The sequence below is a fragment of the Empidonax traillii genome, unplaced genomic scaffold, assembly GCF_003031625.1.
Source record: "Empidonax traillii isolate 1590-97213 ecotype Southwest subspecies unplaced genomic scaffold, ASM303162v1 scaffold20:size5563877, whole genome shotgun sequence".
Classification (NCBI taxonomy): Eukaryota; Metazoa; Chordata; class Aves; order Passeriformes; family Tyrannidae; genus Empidonax; species Empidonax traillii.
In genome coordinates this window covers 80,493-105,575 of record NW_020955213.1, presented here as the reverse complement: position 1 = coordinate 105,575, position 25,083 = coordinate 80,493, and the positions used below count along the sequence as shown (strand labels likewise).

The 25,083-nt window shown below is 42.1% G+C and overlaps 1 protein-coding gene across 1 annotated transcript; it reads left to right on the top strand.

The window, feature by feature from the left end:
* The first annotated feature begins 1,805 nt into the window (after positions 1-1,805).
* Positions 1,806-21,783, top strand: VSIG1 (V-set and immunoglobulin domain containing 1). The gene is made up of 7 exons (XM_027899865.1): positions 1,806-1,854; positions 5,124-5,284; positions 16,423-16,621; positions 18,197-18,352; positions 18,829-18,948; positions 19,941-20,067; positions 21,234-21,783. The coding sequence occupies exons 1-7, from the start codon at positions 1,806-1,808 to the stop codon at positions 21,415-21,417; spliced, it is 996 nt and encodes a 331-aa protein (XP_027755666.1). The 3' UTR covers positions 21,418-21,783.
* Positions 21,784-25,083: the final 3,300 nt, after the last annotated feature.

The following is a 25,083-nucleotide window of genomic DNA, read 5'->3' as shown; positions in this document are numbered from 1 at the left end:
TTTCAGAGGACAAAGCTGCTGAAATGCTGCTGAGCTTTGTCAAATGAAACATGGAATTCTACAGGAAGTTTTTTAATTAGGTTTCAGGCCAACAGAACCAATTCCTAAATATTCAGGCTATGCTTGTCTGGATGATGCTGCCTTGCTCAGGGTGGGCCTCTGGGCTTCATTTTTTAATGACCAACACTTATATTTAGAGAGTGAATACCAGGGAGTTGCTTGAAAGGGAACATTTCTGAATATGTTTCAGTGTACACAGATTTGACTCACAAAGTCTGTTAACATGCAGTTCCTGGTACTGGCCACTTCTGTTTTATCTGCAGATAAGAGTCTTTGCTCCACCCATGGCCAAGTGGCTGCTGTGCTGCTGCACTCGGGGCTGTTCTCTCCTCTCAGCCGAGGGTTGGCAGTGTAAGCAAGAGCTTCTCTGCTGTCCCACTGTCACTTAAATCATCGAACCAAACCAGCTTTTGCCTTCTGTGTTCAATTCTCCTCAGATGACGTGAACAGGCAGTGCTGCTCTCCAGCAGCAATGAGCCAGATGCAAAATCAGCAGCTGACAGGTGCCATCTGTTACCTTGAGAGAGAATAACCCCGGAGGGCTGGGAAGGTCAGTCTTGGGGTACACACCTCTGGTCTGACATGGGAAATGGGCCCCAGGCGAGTAATAGTCAAATGTCAATGCTCCTGGTGTTTGGTATCCCCTGTAAAACAGGATGGATGGTTGCAATCATTTGCTGTGAGCCACACCCATTCTCTAATTGGCAACGTCAGCCCTGTGCCCCAAGCTTGAACGGGCACAGATTAGTGCACAAGTTGGGTTCTTGGCTCCTGTTCTCTGTCAGACTGAGCATTTCACCCTCCAGGAATGTAGTAATTGGCAAAAATAGAATGTAATAGGGTAAAATATATCTATCTATATATATAGATATAGATATAGATATATTTGCTGAAGGAGCCTTAAGTGCCAGAGAAAGGACTTCAGTGTTGATGAATGAGAGGGAATTAGAGGACACACTGACAGGTTCCAACCTCCACCCACCGCTTTTTCACTGTATAAATCCAGTATTAACAATTAAGTAAAAATCAGCATTTTCACCTTGTCACTTTTTTTAATTAGTATCACTGAACTTCATGGATTAAAACTGGATGAAGCAGGTTTTACTATAACTTTTATTTGATCTATATTTTGGTATGTTTTCTTATTGGTGAATTCAAAATTAAATTTTTAATATTCAATATTCAATATTATAATATTGAATATTCAGTATTAAAATTTCACAGCAATCCTGAGTCCAATGTAATCATTCTGTACAAAACTGTATAAGATATATGTTTTAAAATGAAAATGTACTGACAATGTCTTACCTCCACATGCCCATTTTTGGAAAGAAACTATAGAATTAACAGGAAATAAAGATTATTTCTTATTCATATTAGGCCTGACTCCAAAACTGGTAATCAGATTGACTGTTAAATAGCTCCACAAATACTTTCCTTGTACTCAATGGAGTTACTTAGGTGAGGACCAATACTGCTGGGCCCTGGCAAAAGTGGGGGAACCTGGGCTTCTCTGATTTAAAGGTTTATTATTAACAGACCCCTGAGTTGCTCCAACCCCACAAAATGGTTTCAAGTGAACAGTCACACCGCTAGTCGGAGAAAGGCACACATGTGATAAAGGAGTATGAAACAGCTCACTGACGTGGTGATAAGGAAAACAAAAACCCACTGAAAAAAATAGTTGAGTTTCAGTGCAAGTCAGAAGCAGCATCTGGTCTCTTTTCTCTCCCAGAGTCAAGACAATGCGTGCAGCGATGCTGGAGATATTTTCAGTTCTTGCTGTCCTTGCAGGTAAGAATAACAAACTGATAGAAATAGCACTGGGCTAAAGGAGCTTGCTGAAGTGAGGGAGCAGATGAACCTGACCAGCAAACTAGAGCATTCAAGGGGATTTATTTCAGGATGGAATGAAACTCATGGCTGTACTCTAGGCCGTTTTGTGCAAATCTGCAAACTGACCATTGCCTGGTAAGAGATTTTTGCTCAAGAACAGAATTTCAGCTTTGGTAGATTAATTAATGCTTTGCTCTAACGTCAGGAAGAGGCAAAGAGTTCTTGCATGGAGCGTTTGGGTCTTTCAAGTGTTTTAAGGTTGGGCTTTCCCACATTCAACTCTTGTCTCCCCTTAGTAATAGGGTTGGGAAATGATGGCTCAGTCCCACCACCACCTAAAAATCTGGGGGGGGGTGCTTAAATTTAAGCATGCAAATAATCTTTGGATTTCCCTGACGTTAAGTGACGCATAAATTTTGTGGAATCTAGGAATTATATGGCATATTAAAGATTATATGTTATTCCTGTTTCAAGGACATTTCATTGTGCTAAGCTTTACTTTTCATATATATAGAAGCAGGCATTTTAAGTCTAATGTTCCACAGAGATGAACAGTCCCTGTATCCACTACAGAAAATGGAAGTTTGTTCCCACGTGTTCTTTTCAAGATGGAGTTATCTGGTTTGGATGCCATAGAAATATTTTAAATATTAAATATTAATATTCCTGGAGTTTCAGTGTTCTGACTCTCACATAGACAGAAACCCAACAGATTTTTGCCTTAGAAGTGGAAAATAATTCAGAGTTGGTACAAATACTTTTCAAAACAATGTCTTCTAATGCGAAAGTTGTGGATTTAAGACTAGCAGTGTGTCCAGACTGATGGGTGCCGCTGACTGTGGTTTTCTGTCGTGGCTAGAAAAAGGTCAGCAAACTTGGATTTACTTCATGAGCGTTAAACACTGCAAAAGACTTCAGTGAAAGTGGGGAATTCCAAATTAACTGCAAAGACTTTCTCTGTAGGAAGGAAAAGGCCTTACAATAATATTGATGAGTGAAAGACATGGATCAACTGTTCCAAACAAGTTGTGGTCGTGTTCACACTAGCTTTTTTCACTGAGCCAGTTCTTACTCATGCACTTTCATCATTTAAAGCAAAAGTCCTGTGTGTATGAAATGGGATTAGGGGTTAGAAACTGTAAACAGTGAACTAAATGCAACACGAAACTCCCATTAAGATCCGTGATGAGGGAACAGGCTCTGTGGGTCCAGTTCACTCCACTGTCAGTCAAAAGCTCCATCTCGCAATTAGTGTTGGCTTTAAATAGCTCACAGGACAAGGTCAGTCTTATAGGCTTTGACTTTATCTTTTTACCAGAGCAAAGCCTATTTCAATTAATTGTCTTTCTTCAAAATATACAGTTTTATGGAAACTAGAATGCCTGTCTCTGATAAAAATTTCTTCTGGAAAAGCTTATAACAGTCAGGCTCTGTGGCACTCCTGACTCCCAAACCAGAGAATTATAAAGGAAATATGTGGAGCAGATGACTGGAAAATGGATGTTTTCAGTGCAACGACACTGTGTTGCACGACCGTAGCTTTAATCCTGCAAAGAGCAGAAAATAAACACGTGTAAACTGTGTGGCAAGAAACCATCACCCTCTGGCCAACACTAATGCTTAAAGCTGAGAACTGTGAACTGAGATACCTAAAATAATATGACACAGCTTTTCTATTCGATCTCAGTACGGATTAAGCTGCTGTGAACTCACAAGACAAGCAGGACTGGCAGCCAGCCCTGGGATCCCTTCTTTCCCCAGGGCAGGTTTGACACATCTAGGTCAGTCTCCAGCCATTCCTGTGAGACTATCGTCACAAATAATATAAATCTTGATGTAGTTTAACCCACTAATTCTCCTCCTAGCTCCATCAGCATGGAAAGTAGATTATTCCTTCCTTCCTTGCAGTGAGCTTTTACTATTGAAGCCATCAAACAAAGAAAATAGTACCCAGAGTTCAGATAGGTTTGCATACTGTAGCAACTGAAAAATCTGCCATATTTATATGGCTAAAAATATCAAAATAGATTGTTTGGTTTTTAAACAATGTTTTCTCTCACTGGGCTGATCATTTCAGCATTTGGTATTACCGGAGGTTCTGCTTAAACTCTCAAAAGCAGCATCTGAACATAAAATGCACAGATATTACATTGAGAAGAAGATTTTACATGTTTTGCCTCTATCATTAATATATGCAATAAACCCACATGAACTTATTTATAAGATGAAATTCTCAACTTGCCTGTTTTGCACAGAAAGCTCAGAAAGACCTATGCTTTCCATCACATTCAAAAGAAATAGATCCTCCTTCTGAATCTTTAGAAAGTAGCTTTAAAACTGGGCTCAGCGACCTACAACAAAACCCCTGAAATTCAGACACATTTCTGACAGTTCAAGCTTTGCTGCTGGTTACTCAGAGGACAGAAACAGGTAAATGTTGTAACATGGTGCTTGATTCCTTTCATTTCTATGACTGCATACTCAAGACTGAACAAAATATTATGGGGAAGGGCTCACAGGTTATGTTTGTCCCTCTCTGCTTTGAGCTCAGCAGAAAGGGTTGATCGAGTTATCACAGAACTTCGAACAACCCACATTCCAAAAGTTTGGTTTGATGTGGAGAAAAAAAAAAAAACAGCCCTAAGAAATCTTAACAAAAGCAAAGTAATTAGCAAAAGAAAAGCAGAGAAAGGCTGCTCAGCTCCAGCCTGAGGGACCCAACAGTGCCACAGAGTCCCAGTCAGAGACAACAGGTGATGGTGCTCCAAGGTGAAGGAGATCAGACATCTAAAAGAATAACAGCAAAAAAACCCAAAAACCCAAAAGGCTGAAAAAGAGGTCAAGAGACAGCTGTGAATGAGAGTGCAAGTGCAGGAGAGCCCTGCAAGTGCAGAAGAAGGGTTCAGTTTAACCACAAGCTCTTAGTGAGAAGATGAGTATCTGCAAGTGAGAGCAAGCACGGGTTTAGGAACTCTGCTTTTTCAGATTATTTGTTGTAAGGGCACAGGTATTCTGGGGGATTTCTTTGCCTGCTGGCTTTTACCCACTCCCAGCTTGTTACCACTGAAATTTCCACACGAAGCCCAAGGGAAACTGTATTGGAAAGGAGAACAACTACACGTCATATGGATTCCTTTGCTAACACCGGGAGTGAGACGCTCCTGCACAGCTCCCAGGGCCTGATCTCTCCTTGGGGGATCTCTCCTCACCACACTTTCTGCCCACAGGCCACGTCGGGGGTGTTGTGGTGACCGTCCCCGAGCAGACAGTGAATGTCACCACAGGTGGGAACGTCACCCTCCTGTGCACGTACACGAGTTCTGCACCGCTGGGAAACTTCTTCATTCAGTGGAGCTTCTACAGTGCCAAGGAGAGCCAGCTGCACACTGTAAGATATTTATTTATTATTGCTATGAAATTATATTTAAGATATCCTTAAGTCCTCAAAGAGTTTTGTTACATCTGATAGGTTGTCCTTACTACAGACCAGGGAGGCAGGTAGTGTTGGTGCTCCTACCCTAAGGACTAAGGACTGGGATGCAGTGAAATTTAGGGGCAGATGCACAAATTGTCTGGGCTCCTAAATCCCACTGGCATCCTGAATTCCTTTAGAAACTGATGAGAAATCACAAAAGTGATTCAGATGCTCAAAGGACTTGCTCCAAGTCACACAGGAAGTGTGAAGCAAAGCCCAGGTGTCCAAAAATCACACAAGCACTGCACCCCCTGGACCAGCTCCCTTTTCTCTTGTCTGGCAGATATTTCCTGCCATTGTGAAGGCTGCTTTCCTGGTGAGACGCCCTTGCCTATGACAATGTGTTCCCCATTTAAGGGTCAAACAAGAGCTCCTTGATTCGGTGGCTCAGTAAGAGCAACGATGCCTGACAACGGACTATCAACACAAAGTTAGCTGGGAGTGTTTTGGCAGAGAGTTGTTACAGCAGGAAATTCGCCACAGCAAACTTGCATTGGTATTTCACGGCATCCCACAGCTGTCATTGTGGAAGCAGAACAATGACAGATGAAAGGCAAATGCTCCCTGCCCTTCCCGAGAACTCCAGAGGCTGCAAAGACAAACAGTGTTTTACCCCAGGGGTGTAATGAGACCGCGTGGTAGGCTGGAGTGTCAGCACGGAGGCACAAGGGGATTGTAGGGGACACCCAAACCAGACAGCTCCACGCTGTAACCACTGCCCAAGCCTCTCACGTGGCAGTGAAGACCTTGCAGAGCAGCCTGGTCTGCCTGGAAGGAGTCAGGGACGGGATGTGTAACTTCCTCTGTGTACTCACACTACTGCCCAAACTTCAAGAGATATCTGTTAATCTTACATTGTGGTGGGGATATGAATTCATTCCCAGCATAACACACAGGGTACAAATTCCCATCAGCTCAGTCGTGACAGGTGCTGAGCAGTCAGCAACACCTTCCTTTGTAAGAAGAAATGATGATTAGAGGTGTTACTGCATCCTTGAAGATGACTGGGAATTTTTTTTCCCATGCCCTGGAGTAAGGCTTGTGCCTGTGAATCAATCAGTTTGGTTTTATCCTGTTTCTAACATTTCTTTTTTAAGAGTTCAATCCTCCTGCCTGGTGTTACAGCTGAGACTTGATGTAAAGAGAGGAGTGGCACAGTCCACACCGACAATATTCTTCTCATGTTCACCAATTTCCTAATAATATTACAATAGGAAGCTTGCCATTGTTGATAGAGTTAAACTTTCTATTTGGTTTATCAATTATAGCAGAATTAGACCGTCTGTAAATGGCAGAATGTGCAGGATGTACCGTATTTGGCATTGAACAGGAATTGACAATATGTAAGAAATGGCAATTTAAGCTAAGGCAGAACTGCTTACCCTCCTGCAGTGTCTCACAGCCACAGATAAAGCCTCTATCGTGCCAAGTATAAACTCTGGGCCCATCCCAAATTCTGACTCTGGCTGAATGCCAGACTGATGTAGACATACCTTACCTGATTAACTGTATGAGTAGCTGTTACTCATTGTTTGCCTTCCTCAAGTTAAAACTATTTTATTAAATGAATAATTATTCATGAAAGGGGGGTAGCTGTAGGTTTTGTAAGTTGTACGCATTACAGTATATTATCATCTTGATCCAATATGTTACATCTTAAATTTTAATCACTTGTTCAGGTGGGAAGGGCAGTACTGAGATAGGATCAAGCCTATCTTCTCCAAGTTTGGTCGGAGTGTGTCTGTTCTACTTGGGTCAAATTTTCCATATTGCAAGACAAGAAATGCATTTTCTGGTTACAACCAAGGGAAATAAGCAGATTGTAGTTATAAGTATTTTAGAGGGAGAATCACACAGCTTCAAGAGATCCAGGGGGGGAAACCCATTTGTAAACTGTGACCAATGATGAGAAAAATACCCTCTGAGAATTATAATCATAAAATGCTGTGGGTGGTTCAGAATACACTCAACAAGAAGTAACTGATGCAAGACTAGCAAATGTCAGCGAAACCCGACGGATGAATCCCTCCAGCGCTCACTCCTGGCTGCTGCAGCTCTCCCTGGGAAAGCTGTGCCTACAAGGAGTGTAAGAAACAATACTGGGAAAAATTGCAGCTGGTTTTCCCCCGTCTGAAAGTAATTTCACGGTAAATTCACTTTCACACCGCAATGGATGATTTGCATTTTCATTAAATAAAGTCGGTTCAGTCTGGAAAGGCCATGGGTTAGTTGCTAATCCTGTTCTCCTTGAACACCAAGGTACAATCTCCTTTCCTGCAGTGCCATTTCTCCTTGGCTTTGGGCTCAGTGAAGCTCAGAGGGTCCCCTTTGCTCCTCTGAGCCTGGAGCTGTGCCTGGAGGGTGCACGTGTAGGAGGAGCTGCAGGACTGGGGCACTGCTCTTTCTAAAATGCTTTCAGCAGCCCATTCAGTCTGCTATTACTTGACCCTGTGTCCATTTACCACAGTATGGCAATTCCTTGCCATTTTGAACCTATTCACAATAAAATAAATGGTGTTAATGCAAACACTGGGAAGGACAGACTGTGACTGCCTGTGGAAAATATGGTTTAAGAAATTACACAACACAGATGAACATGAAATTGGATTTTCACCCTCCCTCCCCATGAGGTTGCTATTTCTATTTCAGGCTGGTGACTTTTCTGAGTTTCAGAAAGGACTGAGAGCCTGAGAGCCTGCGTGTCTTTCTCCTACAAGTTTAAACAAGAAAAAATAATCTCTCTACAAACCTGGCTTTGCCCCAGTGGCTTGGCACATAGGTGAATTAAGTTTCACATTTTGTTCCAAGTAGATGGAACATATGTATGGCAATAGAGGAGATTGCCACCTTTGGCTTTCATTGTTCAGGTAAAACAATACTAAAATGCAAGTCAAAAATATATTTAATATGCTGGTAAGATGACGAAACCAACTATGTTGAAAAGACATCTTACTAAAGATATCTTACTAAATACAAGAACAATAGCTTGCATTTTAAGTGGACTAAGCTTATTTAATTGTATGAGATATTTAGATTCTACTAACATGTCTGTAATAAACAAACAGACACCTGCTTATAAATAGCATATATTTGCCCTGAGAAAGTTTGTTGACAATTCTGGCTCTATTCAAAATTTGCCATTTTTTTTTCATCAACTAAATGGATAACATTTTCAAATTCCACTTCTGAAACCTGAAAATTTCTGCCAGATATTTTGAAGACAGGAAACTTCCAATTTTTCCAAAAAATTGCAGAAAAATACATCTTCTTCTCCCACCTGCTACATTTTAAAATATTCCTATCATCTTACTAAATGGTAGATGCCTTGATGACCCTGTTATTCACATGGGCAGTATATTCACAAGAATAAGATTAAGCAAAGGGGATGTTCTCCATAACAACTATGTGCGGGGAAAAAAAAATTTAATTGTAATAAATACTATTTACTCAAATAATTGTGAATATGGCTCTGTCTCTCAGCAGTGGCAGCAAATAATAAAGCGAGCTCTATATTGTTACAGTTAAGGCTGGTGCAGGTGCTCCCAGCTTAGCCCATGGCAGTTACAGCAGCGAGGGTGAGACATCACAAACAGGCAGCAAACAGAAAGGCAGGTGTTCACAGCACTCCTTTGAAGGCAACACAGCTATATATAGTGTGTGAATATAGAGCTTTTTACTAATTGAGCCTAACTCTGCTCTTTTCCTAAGTAGTTTCTCCAGTAGAAGTAATTCCCCTTGCTTGAACTCAATCATGCAAGCATAAAACCATGGAAAATAGGATGCCATACGTATTTTTGACTTTTTCTGCTTTCCATTTAGCCCTTAGCAACGTGCCCTTTAATGACAAATTTAATTTTTAAATAATAACTCCCAGCCAAGGATCTTGAGGACTTTCCAACACTGAGCTCTCTCTATTTTACATCTCGACAAACTGAGGCAAACACTATTTATTCAGCTCACCCAGGGTACATCACAGCCCGGCCTGGTTCAAAAGGTGAAGTCTCAGCTCCTGCTAAGACCTACATCTGTGCTTCATTTCACGCTCTGAGTCACTCGGCTGGCCTCGGTGCAAAGCACCTAAGTAAATGTTTGAAGGCTTGAAGCCTCTGTTGACTCTGCCCAGGCGGGGCTGCAGCCTTGGAAAGCCAAATACAACTCCTGAGCCCAACCAGGGCCACACCTCGAGCCTCCAGCCCAGGCCACCCACAGCCTAAATGAATGAAATCAGCAGGGACCATGCCTGGCTACTCAAGGTGTGCCCAGGGTAGGATTCTGGATCGAAATTTTAAATTCACTGGATGAGTAAGAGGCCATGGGTGCCTGTTATTTGTGGGAGAAATAGAATTATTGATAGACTTCTTATGAAAATGCTCTCTAAAAAAAAAGCAAGCTTGAAATATTTGCACACAGTGACACTGACACTGCTTTGATAAAATTACTGATGGGCAGTTGAGAGGGGAAGAGTGTTGGCAGCACGTAACAAGAAGAATATTTTCCATTTACTTTACATATTGGCTTTCACCTTGCCCTGTCCTTTTCTCACCTCTGAACTACCAAGAAAGTAGCACTGTGTGGACAGGAGGGTCTCACTGCACCCCTTACAGAAGAGGAGGATGGCTCCCTTGTGAGCAATCTGCTCCTGTCCTCACACCCACCCACCCTTGCAGGCCTGAGGAGCCACTTTGCAAAGTGGGAACACGCCTGTGGCATGTGCAGCAACAGGGGCCAGGGAAGGAAAGCCTGAGGAAGGAAAAAGAGGCAAGAGGAGGGATCTGAGCACAGCTGTGTTGGCTCCTTTCACCCTGAACCCCCACATTCAGATTAGCAGTGGTCCCAGTGCCAGCACAGCTCTGCTGCCCAGCACAAAGCAAGGCACGGCTGTGGGCACTGGGCTACCGTGTGAGAGCACATCCTGAAGTATTACAGGAAAACTTCCTGGAAAGGGCCTCTCTGAGACATCAGCGTTTCTTTTTGCCAGAGGTGATTTTTTAAAGTTGAGTTTTATCTAACACTTAAATGACTGAGCAGACACTTATAAGGAACAGCTTCATGGAAAGGAGAGACAACAATGCCAGTGTAGAGGAACAGAAATGCTGTTGTTCCATCACTGCGGCTGGAGTGACTCCCTGGATGTCAGTGAGATTATGGTGGACTGCCTCTGTTTACCAGAAAGGAAAGTGCAGATAAGCAGAAAATGATCAGGTTGTAACTAGGGGATTTGGAGCAAACATTAGACTTCAATCTTAGTTTGCCTAATTTTAGGTAAAACTCAGAAATACGGTTCTGTTGCATCTCGCGGTTGACAAGGCTTGAGGCATCTTCTGCAAAATCTGCAGAAGATTTTGTCATCAGCGCTGATGGCAGGTGGGGAGCTGTGTGGAGAGGAGGCTCTTTGATTTTGGGGGAACATTTAAAGTCTCATTTAACTCTCAGATCAGCCCGTTTTTACTCAAATACAGCACTCCCCGTGTCACGGTATTCTGAGTATGGATGAAAAGTCAGTCAGTCAATGTCAAAAGATGGTGTATGTGACAGATGCACGGGGAAGATGTAGCTGGAGATACAAGGTAAGAAAACAATCACCATAATCTTAAGGGGAAAAAAAAGACCTAAATAGCTTCTACTAGATTTATGCTGCTGTGAAACCCATATTCATGTTCTGGATTAAAATCTTAAAACTAGCACATGACTAAGTTGAATTGGATGTATCATTCAGAATTTTTTACTCACTCTCTCTTTCATTGCATTTTTCTCTATCAAAATTATTTTGGATGTAGTTGGGTTGGGTTTTTTTTCCCCCACAGCTATTCTAGGTGGCTGAACTAGCACCTTCAGGAATATTCTACCCAAAGGGTACCTGAAGGGCATATCCACACACCAGGAGTCTCTGGGCTGAACGTAAGCAAGTCTGGATAGCCCAAATTTGGGGCTGCATATTTACATGGGTGAAAAAAAAAATCATCCTGGACCTCCTTTATAGACTATAAAAACATTTGGAGATGCAGTGGATACAGAGGGCACAGAGCTGCCTGCTGAACTGGCTTCCTCTCAGCTGTCAGCTCAGCGTTCCAGCTGTAATCCCTTCCAAAGTCTCTTTGACTGCAGCGGGATTCCCGTCTCACCATGAAGTCCAGGGCACAGCCCAGTGTAAACTGAGCTCCAGTAATAACTGATGAAGAGCAGCTACACCAAAGGCACTGAGAAATCACGTTTTGTGCTTGATGCACTGTAGGAATTATTTACTAACAGTTCAGCCCCAAGAATGACACTGTGAGAACATCAGAGAGCTGCTCCTCAAAACTATTCTGCACCAGCTAAAGCTGCTGAATGATTCTAAAGGCTTCTGACTCCTTCCCTTTTCTCTTCTACCAAAGCGCTGTTGCAACAAGACACTTCTAGTCACTGTTAACACCCTTGATTACCCATGCAAAAACCCCAGTAATGCAGGATATAATATCCCCACTACCTTCTGGCAGATCAGAGTTTTGGCAAAAATGTGTGAAAAGAAGCTGTGGATGAAATAAGGCCTGTGGGCCCAGACCCAATCCTGTGACACACTGTCAGAGAAACCAACACATGTGTGAGCATTTCCTTTCTCATCTCCTCGAGTTCAGAATCTGAGCCTTGGGCCTTCATTAACACCCTGAGTGCGTGGCATTTGTTCTCTAATTAGATGGTAAGATGCTTAGGGGAGTGATGAAAATTTTTTATCTTGTTGTTATTTTATAAATTCTTTCTGTTCTCAGAATTGAAAATGAGATCATGATCTCAAACCAGTCCTCCTGTGCTTTTATCAGTGAGAAAGAGACTTTAACAGTTCTTTTTCTGGTAGCTTGAGAAAATGTCAAACAGCAAATGACAAACTAACCCAATGATGGGGCCCCTCTGAACGTCTGAGCTTTCCAGCTCTCCAGGCAAAGGCTGTGAGTCACACACTGAATCCATCAGCCTTGAGAAACGTCATGGAACAGGATGCTACAGCTTTGCATGTGCTGCTGGGGAAAGGGAGAAGGGGCTGGGGGAGGGAATTGGAAAGGAAGTCGTGTCCTAAAACTGCCCCCTAGTCAGGAAGTCAAGAGTTCTGTGGAGATTAAGTGGACATTTTCTAACACATCTTCAAGTACATCTTATCTTATATCCATATGCACTGGGCATGTACAGCAATGGGATGCAGTGACTCCAGGAGAGGGGGGATGGGAGGAGTATTGACCTGGAAGTTATGAATCAGTCCATCCAAAGACATTTGAAAGACACATATTTATGCAAATCCGAGTATATATTTGTCCTGCCCCGAGAAGAAAGGAAGCAGATGGAAGCAAGTTTCTCCTAATTTACTGACTGCTTTCTCACACACCCCCTCCACACCCTAAGGAAGATATTTCTATAGAATTTGTATAAAGAAAACCTGCAGTTGGGCTCCTCACACTCTGGCAGCTTTTGAAAATCTTCAACTCAGCGTCAGCTTTGCCAACTGCTTCCTCTGCAGGCAAAAACCTTCCTCACCATCCCTCTAGAAGAGGAGCAGCCTCTCCACAAGTCAGGCTAAAGGAGAAGCAAAGCACATGTCATCTCACGTACCAGATCCTCCAGAATTTGGGACACAAATAATACCATCTCCAGCATCTGGAGTGCATTGAGATTACCAAGATTTTCTTCCAAATGAGTGTGATCATTCCCAATTCCCTGGTCTGTTTGTAACCCAAGCAGGTACACAAATAATGGACTCAACTGCCTTGGGAGCCTATGAGCCAAAATCCTTTTCTTGGTTGCAGCAGAAACTGCCTGTGGAAATGCAGAGTAACTGCACCAATGCCTTAGAAAGCCCACGAGGATGGGTGGGTGCTGACAGCAGCTCCAGGCACCACCTAGCCCACAGGTTGAGTAATCAACTGAACTGCAACGCTTTCTAAAGTCAGGGAGATGTTTTCTGGGCAACTCGGCAGAAACTGGTGTTTCAGACTGTGCAGTCATTAGGGGCAGAAGCTTTAGGAGTGATAAACTCCGCTCTTTTTGCTGTCAGTTGTTTGATTAGTCATCCCAGGCAGCTGCTCCCATTAAATGTGAAAAGGCACCATTAATATAAAAACTTGCTTGAGCAAACTAGCTGGAAAGGAGAAGCAGCAACCATTACTGCACCTTCAAGGTTGTTTCTACTGTGGTAAATCATCGACTCCACTAGAGCTGCTCATGATTTGCTTCAGGACATGAAAAGCGTATTTTTTCAAGAGAAGCACAGATTTCTTTCATATTTTTTGCATTCAAGACGGTGCACTTAAAATATATTTATCACATCAGATTAAAAGGCTTCCAGAAAAATTCTGCCACTGACTAAATACAGTTTTCCCATACAGACATTTTAGGCAAAATGGAAAGAAATGTCAATGAGATGTGTGTCTGTAGGAGGAAACATTAACTGTCAGTTGCCCCAAAATAGTCTTCTATATCTTCAACAGAAAACAAGTTTTTTTACTCTTGAATTGGAACAGAAACATTTTTGCAAATATTTTAATTTGAGGTTTTTGAGGGCCACAACAAGATTTTCAAGGACAGCATAAACCTGCTCTGAACAAGGGTTTAAAATAGCCATTTTGAGTGTATTGTTTAAAATGGGCCGTGAATTCACAGCCAATTAACTAAAACATGTTCCCCTTAAATGAAATTTCCTGTGTACACAATTCAATCATACCTCTGGGACAAGATATACGCTCAGTAATTAATCACAACATTACTCAGCCTTTTTTGGTGTTTACCACCTTCCTTCAGGCAATGAACTCCAGAGCCAGCAAGATAAGCATCAAACAGGAGCAGAACAGAGAACAGGCAGGAGCCTGCAAAGGAACTGAATTACCTGAGGATGTTCCACCGCCTTTATGTTCATACTTGAAACAAAAAAAAAAACCCAAACAACCCAGAAAGACTCTGTTTAAATCCATGAAGAAAAAAAATAGTCTCTGCTGTGTTGACACCTGCCTCAGATTTAGCGGTGTACACAAAATATTTTTACAGCATTCATTCAATCAGAAAGAGAGAACACAGGGAATTCATTTCTCAGTGCATTGTATGAGGACTTACACGTCATTCACCGTGACTTCAGGTCAGCTATCCCAAGGAGCACTGGCTCCTCTGCAGCGTTTATTGGCACGCCCTAACTGCATTTCAGTCCTGTTTCCCGGGAACATGTGCTGTAGCTAAGCTAATTCTCAATTGGCACCTCCTGCTACTCTTCACTCTCGTGTAAATCCCAAATCACTCTGAGTAAGGTGGAGTAGAATTTAGCCCCTTTTTCCAGCAATCAGGCCTTTTAGTAGGGTATGAAGGGCCTGCCGCTCCTCTCATGCTGTGGTGAGACACAGATTACTTCATTTAGATCATTGTAGAACCTGATTTCACATTAGTGTAAAGAGCTGATGGAAACTCCAACAGGTGTGGTTGATGGAGATGGAAATCCAGCCCATCACTGTTGAGAGCTATCTAGGGACAACAGCTTAAGAGGAGCCTGAAGTCAGAAGTCACAGTTCTTGTAGCTTCAGACAGTGATAAATAACACTTTGTTGGTGCTCATACTCAGATAAATGTAGCATGAGACCAATGTGGCCAGTGTGTTTTTGTAATTCCAGGCAGACCAGGTTTTTGATGAGCAATTCGTTTAAACCAAACTCCCTATTTTGAATGCTCTCCTTCCCTGGGGAATACACTGAGTGTGCATCCAGGCCATAGTTCTGCAACAGAGATACATCTCTAAACGTTTGCAAAGCATAAAATCAGTTTGAAAACTGATGGTATCACATGCACATAATGGAAAGCAGGGGGCCTCTCCAGCTGTGCCCAGGCTTTGTAACCCAGTCTGTCGCTGTGCCGCCCCTGGACCTCTCATGCTCCCTCGCTGCAACACCAGGGTCCCACACCTCGGGAATGCTTCGGTGTTCAGAGCCCTGCAGCAATTGTACCTGCTGTTTGTAATCCTGGGGCAGGGAAAGATAAAGCCTGGCTGAGGAGTGTGCAGAACTGCACCTGAGATGGGGCTGAGCTGCAGCCCTGGAGCTGCTGGTGCTGTGCAGGTTGGGTTCTGACCTTCATTTCAAAGCCGTATCGTTGCATAAACCAGCCGTGCTCCGGCAGTTTTGGGGTGTACCTTGCCTTGAGCTAATAAAGGCTTTTAGATAACATTGCTTAAAGACTTCAGTCAATACCATATCAGGGTGGATAAATAGGATTAAGAATAAATATTCTTAGTTCAAAATGCAATCAGTTGATCTGCAAAGTAAAGCAAATTATATTTCTCGCCTGGGGACCTGCAGTGTCCCTAAAAGGCAGAGAACTTTGACCAACAGGAAATTTTGATACTAGTCAGGTGTGAATGGCATTTCAGAGGAGTCTGTGAAGCTTTTTCCCATAAACATTTTCCCACTATTTTCATTAAAAAAACATGCTGTTAGTTCAGCTTCAATAAATACGTTTACACTGCTGGTTCTGGAATGTCAGCAGGAACAATGGTATATCTGCTTGGGTCACAACCTGTAATTCTATATGGTTACCTCTCACCAGTTTAAAGAAATGACTGAGTGTGCTGGAACTGTTCACTTAGCCCAGTTTGTGCATGTAGACACCGGGGAACTGTCACCCAGTTTTTGCAATGACAGGTCCATCCTTGTCATAATCTTCTGTTGAGCCACTTATTAATATTATCACAAATTATCAGTACTTCAATTGATACCACTATTCACTGTCCACGACTTAGCATTTTTTCAGAGAACTGTCATTTATGGTCAATGGTCTCACCTTTGTTTTGCAAATGCATCAGTCTGTGCTTCGATCTATCTACTGTCAATTAGACAATTAAACATGCCATTTCTGAAAAGCTTGTCTTTTAAGAACCATTACAAATATACATTCAAATGTATCGTGTTTTTATTTCTGCTTTCTTGGGAAAGGGAGGAATACAGGGGCAAGACACTGCTTGGCTTAATCAGAAATCAACAATCTTATGAGTACCAAACCAAGCAGCAAGAAGATCTCTTGTTATTAAACTAACAACTGATTCTTTATCACAGATCTATTATTATTCAGGAGGCCAGTCTTACTCCTACGGAGCATTTAAGAACAGGATAACAGCTGCAACAAGTCCAGGGAATGCATCAATAACAATTTCCAACATGCAGCCCTCAGACACCGGTTCCTACACCTGTGAAGTTTTCAGCCCTCAGGGCGACGCTGGACAGAGTCAGAAATCTGTGATTGTCAGTGTGCTGGGTAAGTGCCTTCCCTTCCTGTTGCTGGATCGCTGTTTGCTCCCCGTGTTATGAAACTGCTCAGAGCACGCAGGGCCGGAGGGGATAACAGAGCTGTGGTAAACAAGGCCGGTGATGCAGGGAAGAGGCTCCCAGATGCACTGACGCAGATGGTTTGCAGGGCTCTGGAGGCAGCAGAGCCTGGGTGCCCTCTAGCTTCCAGCCAGAGAGGACCTGCTGCCAATGCACAGCTGCCCTTGCCTGACCTGCAGCCACATCTCACCCTCCCACCAGTGGCCTTCAGGTTCACTTTGTGCTCACAAAAACTCACCTACTGTGAGCAGGTAAGAGGGTAGCTGGAATTACCCAGCTCACTCTGCTTTTCGTGTTGGAAAACAGAGTGATGCTAGCTCTGATTAAAATAAAACACCCTTTTAGCTGGGAGGGACAACTTCTCTCTGAAATCAGTACATGCAGCCCCAGAAAAGACCAAAACTTCACTAATTTTACCTAATGTTGGTCATGGTGATTTGCATAAATCCAGGGAGAGGCAGCAGTACAGCCCAAGAGTTCTGGCTCACACCAATTCCCAAGAGCTCTAGAAACTTAGGATGTGTTGGATGGAAGTAGTAGAAAGTGTGTTGTGGATGGAAGAAAGCAATAGTTTGAACATGAACAGGCAGGACAGAAAGGATGAAAAGCTGTGGAAATAGATATTTTATGTCTTAATAAGACAAAAGTTTGTACTAACCCCATCTAATCACTGATTGTCTTGAGAGTTCATACAGGGCCAGAGTGACAAATCACAGTCATAAAAAAACATAATTCCAACCTCACCTGCCAATCTTCCAGGAGTAAGAAAAAGATACATGTCAACTCATTCTCTGAAAAATCAAAGTACCACAGATAACTTTCATTTGAAATTCCCAAAATGAGTAGTAAATATTGGAGCAGTTGAGTTAAAGATTGCACTTTACATACGAAAACCAAGGAAGGTTGTTCATTTATGCACACAAAATTGGGCTGAGCTCATTGATGGTAGAGTTTCCCTGGCAGTGCTCAAAAGAACCACAACAGCGTTTCTGTGGGTAGGAAATGAAAAACACTAAGTGTAAGTGAAGACAGAATCCTCCCTTGCGTGAAAAGTGAGGAAATGAAATCAAAACAGATATTTTTTTAACAGAACTATAGTTGATTTATTTGTTCCACAGTTGTAATATACTAAAGAATCGAGACTTGATCCTCTCCCCTTCTGTGCAAAAGCTCCTGCCATGTCCCTAAAAAAAAAAAAATTATACTTTTGTGTGGCAGAATACTGTATCAGAAATTGTGAGTGGCCCGTTATAATGAAAGTCGTTGATAAGTCTTTGTCTCAACACCTCCATAATAACAGTTAATATGCAGACTATCCTAGGGCTTGTACATATATTTAATATTACTCAATTTTTTATGGGAGAGGCTTTGGTTAGATCCATAAATAACACTCTGATCATGGATGGAAATCTGTAAATGAAATTGTACCAGAACTCAAAGTGGATTATTGCAGCCCCGGGTAGGCACTCACGATGTGTCTGTTCTCCTCCTTGTTATTTTACAGTCAAACCATCAACACCTTTCTGCAAAATAGAAGGAACACCTGAAAAAGGGCATCTAATCTACCTCCTATGCAGATGTGAAGAGGGATTGCCTCATCCCACCTACCGCTGGTACAGAGTCGAGGGGAACACCCTCAAGCCTGCCACTGAACAATTTAGTACGTAACTACAGGACTATTGCACTGTGTCCAAGATCTGAAATTCCCTAGTACCAACATTTCAAACACTGTGTACCACATAGGCTAATTGAAATTGATCCTCCTCTTCTGACGGCGAATGTCACAAAATTGTATTTTTACTTATTCAAGTTGACCAACAGCTGTCAAAAACAAAGGACACTTTTCCTGTTTAATAAAAAAACGTGTGGCATGTTGGAGTCTTATCTATGCCATTACCTTAAGTTGTTAAAATGGGAGAAATATTTATGCCTTTGCAGAATCCACTGGAGCAATTTTCAAGGAAGATAAATGTTTTTTATTAAAAGAATTTATATATTAAACCCCCCCAAATAACCAAATAATCAGAGAACCCTATTTCTAATCCCTGAATAGCTCTCAGTGTTACCACCTACAGAGAACTGTTTGCCTCTGCAGAATACAAACAGTAACTTGTACCTGTTCCCTGTTTGTCCCAGATCCAAACACTGGCATTCTTTACATTGGCAATCTCACCGCCTTTGAAAGTGGCTATTACCGCTGCGTAGCCAGCAACGCGCTGGGGAACAGCACCTGTGAGCTCGACCTGACGGCAAAACGTGAGTTTAATGCATGAAAGGAGCCACATCTCTGAGGTAGGGCAGGCACAGCTTGCAGGAGAATGCTCTGACAGCTTTGAAGCAGAGATTTTTTTTTTTTCTTCAAGTAAGAACAGAACAGGATTTGGAGAGCTCTGGAGTTTTCATCCAGGCATGCCCAGAATTTACACTGACCTAGAAAACTGGTTTAACATCTCCAGCTTAACTCCCACAGGGAGCAGCAGCTGGACCCGGTTCTGATTGCAGAGCCTTTACTGACAATGGACAGACATGAAGTTTTGGCAAATTCCTTCCAGCCATCGGTCCCACTGAGGTCCCCTTACCCCAGAAATTAAAACCATCACTGAAACGTGGTAGTACAAGGACAGGGGCACTGTAGATGTAACCACTGGCTAAAAATACTGCAGTCACAGAAAAATACCTTATCCTGAGTGTTCTCAAGCAGTGGTGAACCACACCTGCGTGCATATTTTTCACAGAACCAGTAACATTTAACAAGAGCCAAGCCTATGTTGTACAACCAGCCATGAGAGATGTCCATGAAATGGTCACTCAGTGATTCAGTGGACTATGACCTGAATATAGCAGGTCAGAGCTGGAAGCTGCACTGAAGTGGAAATAAAACAAATGATCAGAGCACACATTTGATATCTCAGCTGAAAGACAGAAATAAAGGCAACTTGAATTTTAAAATGTGTTTGCAAGGACTGAAGAGCAAAGGCTTTTACCTGCTGTCAGTATTACAGCCCAAAGTTTCCCTTAGCCAGACATAAAGAGAGTTTGTTGGGATAGTGAGCTAACCAACAAGAAAGGAGGCAACAAAGATCTCATAAGCATAATTCTCACTTTCCTTTGGCCTCCCCGCTGGAAAGAGTTCTTTGAATCTGATGCCTTCTTTCTGCTAAAAGCTCCTGCACTAAATTTCCATGGGATTTTGCTATATTACTACTTTTAAAAGTAAAGTTAAGCAATCTTTTTGTTTTTCCTTCCAGATTCAGACAGTGGTATTGTTGCTGGAGCATTAATTGGAGCGATCCTGGCAGCTGCTGTCATTTGCATTATCGTCTGGGTCTTAACCAAGAAGGCAAAAAATAGGAAGTCACCAAATAATGAGATGCAGTAAGAGTTTCTCTTTGCTTCATTTTAAGACAAATATTTCTAAAAAGCACTGCTGGTAATCCAGAACTAAAGTGAAATACAATTACTGTAAACATTTTTGAAGGGTAAATAATACAAGTTTTGAGAAAACTTCCAGAGTGAGAACATTAGCTTTTGTGGGACTTTTCTTCTGTTGCTCTCCTAACAGAAGTTGCCATTACCCTCTTCCTTAGGTTAACAGGCAGCTACTACTTAGCAGTATCTAAAATAGTGAAGTAAATGTTTTTGAACAACACACGCTAAAAGTGGCGAGTTAGAAAATCAGCTCTGTCTGTGAACAGTGGGTGGAGGGAGTAAAAAAGAAACAGCAGCTCAGGGTCACCTTAGCATGTTGAATGCTAAATGAATACATGCAGCTGAGGCCAGAAAAAAAAATTGTTACTTCCCTGTACCACAGGGCTATGACTTCCTGACGTGGAATTCTGCTAACCCAGGCCAGTGGCCCGTCACTCATGCACCTCATTTCTGCTTTCAATTGATGTAGCATTAAGATTTAATTTTGTGCTCAGATCCTAATAAATCTTACTGCATTGAATTAATCCACTAGCACCTGATATTTTTTGCATGTGACAGTGCTTCAGTATTGGGAGTTTATTATTGTTTTGGTGACATAAATTGAATTAATACTTGTTACTAAAAATATTTTTCTAGATTGCAGTATTTTCTAAAATACTAAATGTATTTTAGCATATTTTTCTAGATTTCAGCCTTTTCATAATTCTTTTCTGACTGCACTCTATTTTTATGCACTTCAGTGGGACACCACATCTGCATGGAATTTCCCAGAAGGCTCACACCAAGCAGTATGTTTTGCTACCCCTCCTCAGACATTGTTTGCCATCGCTCAGTTTCCCTTTCCACTTTCCTGGCGTAGCATTTAAATGTACTAAAATCCCCTTTATTCTAATGGCATCACTTAAACCAGTGATGGAAAGGTCTTATTAGCTAATATTCTGTCCTTCTTTCTGTCTCAGCAGCAGGGATGTTGTTACCTTTTTACACAGTCATAATAATGAGGGGGTTACTGTTTAGACAGCAAATACAAAGGTTCATCCTTTTGAGAGACTCTGGTGTACATGAGACTTCCACATGTGTGAAATCACAATCCTACTCCTGTCTTCCTGCAGAGAAATGGCTCAGAAACAATCCAATGCAGACTATGTTCAGGTACCTAATGAAGAAAACATTCCTGCCACCACAGTCCCCTCCAGCAATGCAACAATGGAATACCCGAGTGTGGATGAACCAACAGCCCCTGGAACACCTGAAAACAATGAGAAGCAAGCAGCAGAAAAAGAAGAAACAGCCTAGAGTTTTAAGTTTTCCTTGTCCGCTTTGGACCCCTTTATACAAAAATTGTTGTCAGTGAATTAACATAGAGGCTTGACTAAAACTTAAATGGGCATTTGCATTGTGAACCACTGGGCTGGAGATTGAAAAGGGTCTGTTACATGTGAATAGCAGAAGATTTGGCCTTTAAAGTTAATCAAATTTCTTTTATTATCTAGTTATAACTGTACAAAAATGTAAGTATCAAAAGACTATCATCCACGTTTATCCAACCTATTTTGCAAAACTAATTAGGAAATTGTCAAAGTAAGAGCTTTCCAGTCAACTACCAGTAATGCTGTGTGTATCCACACAGTTCTGAACCACAGCAGCCTTCTCCAGAAACAGTGTTGGTCAATTTGGTCCCTGTGTACCAAGAGCAATTCTCATGGTCAGTACATTGCAGTGTTTGAAGGAACTGATTTTGCACGTCAGAAGTAAAAAGCAGTTACATCAATGTCATCAGAATGCAGAAACAGATGTTGAGACCTGGGCCAATGAAATCTTGTGTGTCTGAATTCTACTTAAATTAAAACAAACAAACAGACAAACAAAAGATCCTGGAAACTTTTACCCTGTTGCTGCCTGACATGGAATACATTTTGTTAGCAGTGACCTTCTTGGCTCACAGTTCCCAAGGCACCAGCATTCCAGAGTTGTGTGTTCCAGCAGTTCCAGTTTTCTGTTTAATGGAACTGGCACTGGGGTACCCAGTTCAGACACCAAATGACTGTTTACCACAGAACAGGAGCTGGAAATCTAAATCCCTTGCAAGGCTTATTCCAATAGGCAGGCACAGCATCAGATTTCTCATGACATGCAGATACAGCTGCTTTCAAAACTTAGAAATAATACTCTCTACTATACAGCACACGAGTTTCGATTGCTTCCTCTGCCTGAGATGATTTCAGTCTATTTCCAGGCAACTGTCCTACCTACTGAGCAACAGACCCATGCTGCTTTTCTTCCAGTTCTCAGCCCAGTGTAACAGCCTGTTTTCTGTAGGTGAAAGCATCAAGGGGAAAGGTGAGTAGAGCAAAGCACACCGACAGCCAGCAGTCAAATAATGAGCACTCTCTTGGAAGGAGAAAAGGGAACTGAGCCACACACACCTTGATCACTAGACACCTCTTCTCTCTGGGCCTCATTTCTGAGGTTACAGTTTTTCAAAGAGCTTTTTCCAAAGATTTTCCACTTTCAGAAGACCTCAGGGACCGTGGGGCTCAGGTGAACACAGACCCACAGCCTCAGTCGCTCCCTTCTGAACTGCACGAGGACGGTCCTCGCTGACTCAGGGAAACACTGGTTTCAGTCTCATGCACTGCACAAAAAGGCATCTGGCTCAGGGATCTGGAACTTTTTGGCACTTAAATCTTTTATAGGACCTAACATGCATAAATCCATCGGTGACTCTTCTTAGCCTGTAATCATCAGACACATGCAACATTCATCTTGAAAGTTTCTGGGCTAAAATTTGCAGGTTCAGTTCCTACAGCTCTAAGTATGTTTATCAAGAAAGTGAGCACAAAAAAAACAAAAAACCCAAAACAAAACTAGAAGAAAAAAAGGGGAAAAAAAGGGGGGGGGGAAAGGAAAGGGGGGGGGGGAGAAAAAAAATGGCAACATTTAAAGAAGATGTAAGGCATAAGGTCCTAGTTAAGAGTCATTTGGGATCTTCAAGCGTAACTGTATTCATTGCCCTTTCCACCCAGCTTTCTGGCTTTCAAATATTTATCTTTGTTATGTGTGTCATAGTGCTTAGCTTCATTCCAGAGTAAAAGGACATTTACAGTGTTCTTATACTATTCCAGCTAAAAACTGCTTGTGCCAAACTGTGAGGGTCAAAACCTTGCTAACACCGACGCTGCCATGTTCTACCGGTGGATCCTCACATTCCTCTCTTCCCTGAATATCCAGGGTACACTTTAAGTCATGATCTCCTTAATCAGGCAGCTCTTGTTGACTTTTGTGGCAACCGTGCCAAGCAAAATCCGTAACTCACGTCCTTCAATCTGGGCTGAGCAGCTTACTGAGGAAGTCTGATATTGACACCCAAAGTTGTGTCAACGTGCAGAATGATGACAGTAAACATGCTCAGAAACAGCGAGAGAGAGACTACCTACTCCTGTTTGGGTGCTATTTCTTACCAAAGGTGTTTCTCCATGATATAACTCAAATCAATCATTAGTCCGAGGGAGCCCACGACTTGGCTGACAGCAGCAATAATTTAAAACAATGTCTTATCTGATATTCCTAAGCTTTGTTTTTTTATCTTTGTGGGAAACTATAAACAACTGTCTGCATGTCACCACTATGGCTGTATTAGTTCTTCTAAAGCCTTCTTCTGTATATATGCATCTTAGCCACATTTTTCTTACTGCAATACCTTTCCAGCTTCCCCATCTCTGCAACAGCATTATTGTGATTAAAGAGGGGACTACATTATGTGATCATTACTATAATTTTTTCCAATCTTTCCTTAATCGCACCTACACAAATTAATCTGCAGGTATTCCTTACACAACTTGCTGCAGTAAGATGGGAGCTTATGTGGGTGAAGTTGTAATTACCTTCTGTAGCTAATACAATCTTCCAAGAATGTCACAGGTTTTCTGTTTGTTCAAAAGAAGAAACTGCTCAAGTTACGTTAATGTTTTTATATAAAACAAAAGAACAATTCAACACAATTCATGACTAATCATTCCTCCCATACTTCTGCCCACCAGTGTGTAATAGATAGTATTAAAAAAAAAAAAAGCAAAAATAAGAAACAAAGCAGAGTTTCTTAACATATTGAGGTGTTTCTGGAAGCCTTCTGGCAGATGTTTGTTCTCACTATAAAGTCTGTAAACGTTTACTAAAAGGATGGAGCACTGTTCCTAGCTTTCCACTGATGCTCTGGGCAAGGCACAATTCAAATTAGGAACTGATCCACAGTGTGTAACTCCAACACCCTGCAGAGCCACGCAGGACACAGAGACATTTTGCAGAATTTGCCTTACGTGTTCCGACAGTCTTTGCTGCGTGGCCCATTTATCATCTCCTGTGGGAGTGGGCATCATTAACCAGATGGAAACCAGATGCTCAGCCAACATTCAAGCTACCACCTTCTAGGGAAGTGTATTTACAAAGCCACAGAGCTGTGGCAGGGTTTTGTTGCTCCACAGAGATCAAGGATGAACACAGAACACTTCAGCTGTTCTCAAATCAAATTTTCAGCAGTGCCTGTGCAATACACAAGAAACATTTACTCAGTCAGGTTCCTCCTTCAATCAAGGTCTGCATGGCCAGAGCTTACTGTACAGGCAAGTTATCCCTCCTGCTCTCAGTGTGCCCCCTTAGTGAATTTTAACCTGCATTTTGTGTTCTAAGATACGTTTAAAGTCATTGGTGAAGATATCTGTTTGGTTGTTTCTGTGTTGTTTATCAAAATAAACTGCGTTACCTTAAGCCCTACAAGTCAAACTGTAGAAACTGCCAGCTTGCCTTTCAACCTTTCCTTGAGGCTTAAGATCAAATATGTTGCATTCCCACACTGTGGAATGGATGGCAGAGTTGCATCTCACTTGCTGTACAAGCTTACAAGCTATTTAGAAAATATTGGTTTTGTTACATACAGGTCCAATAAAGTTTTATAATACCAAAGAC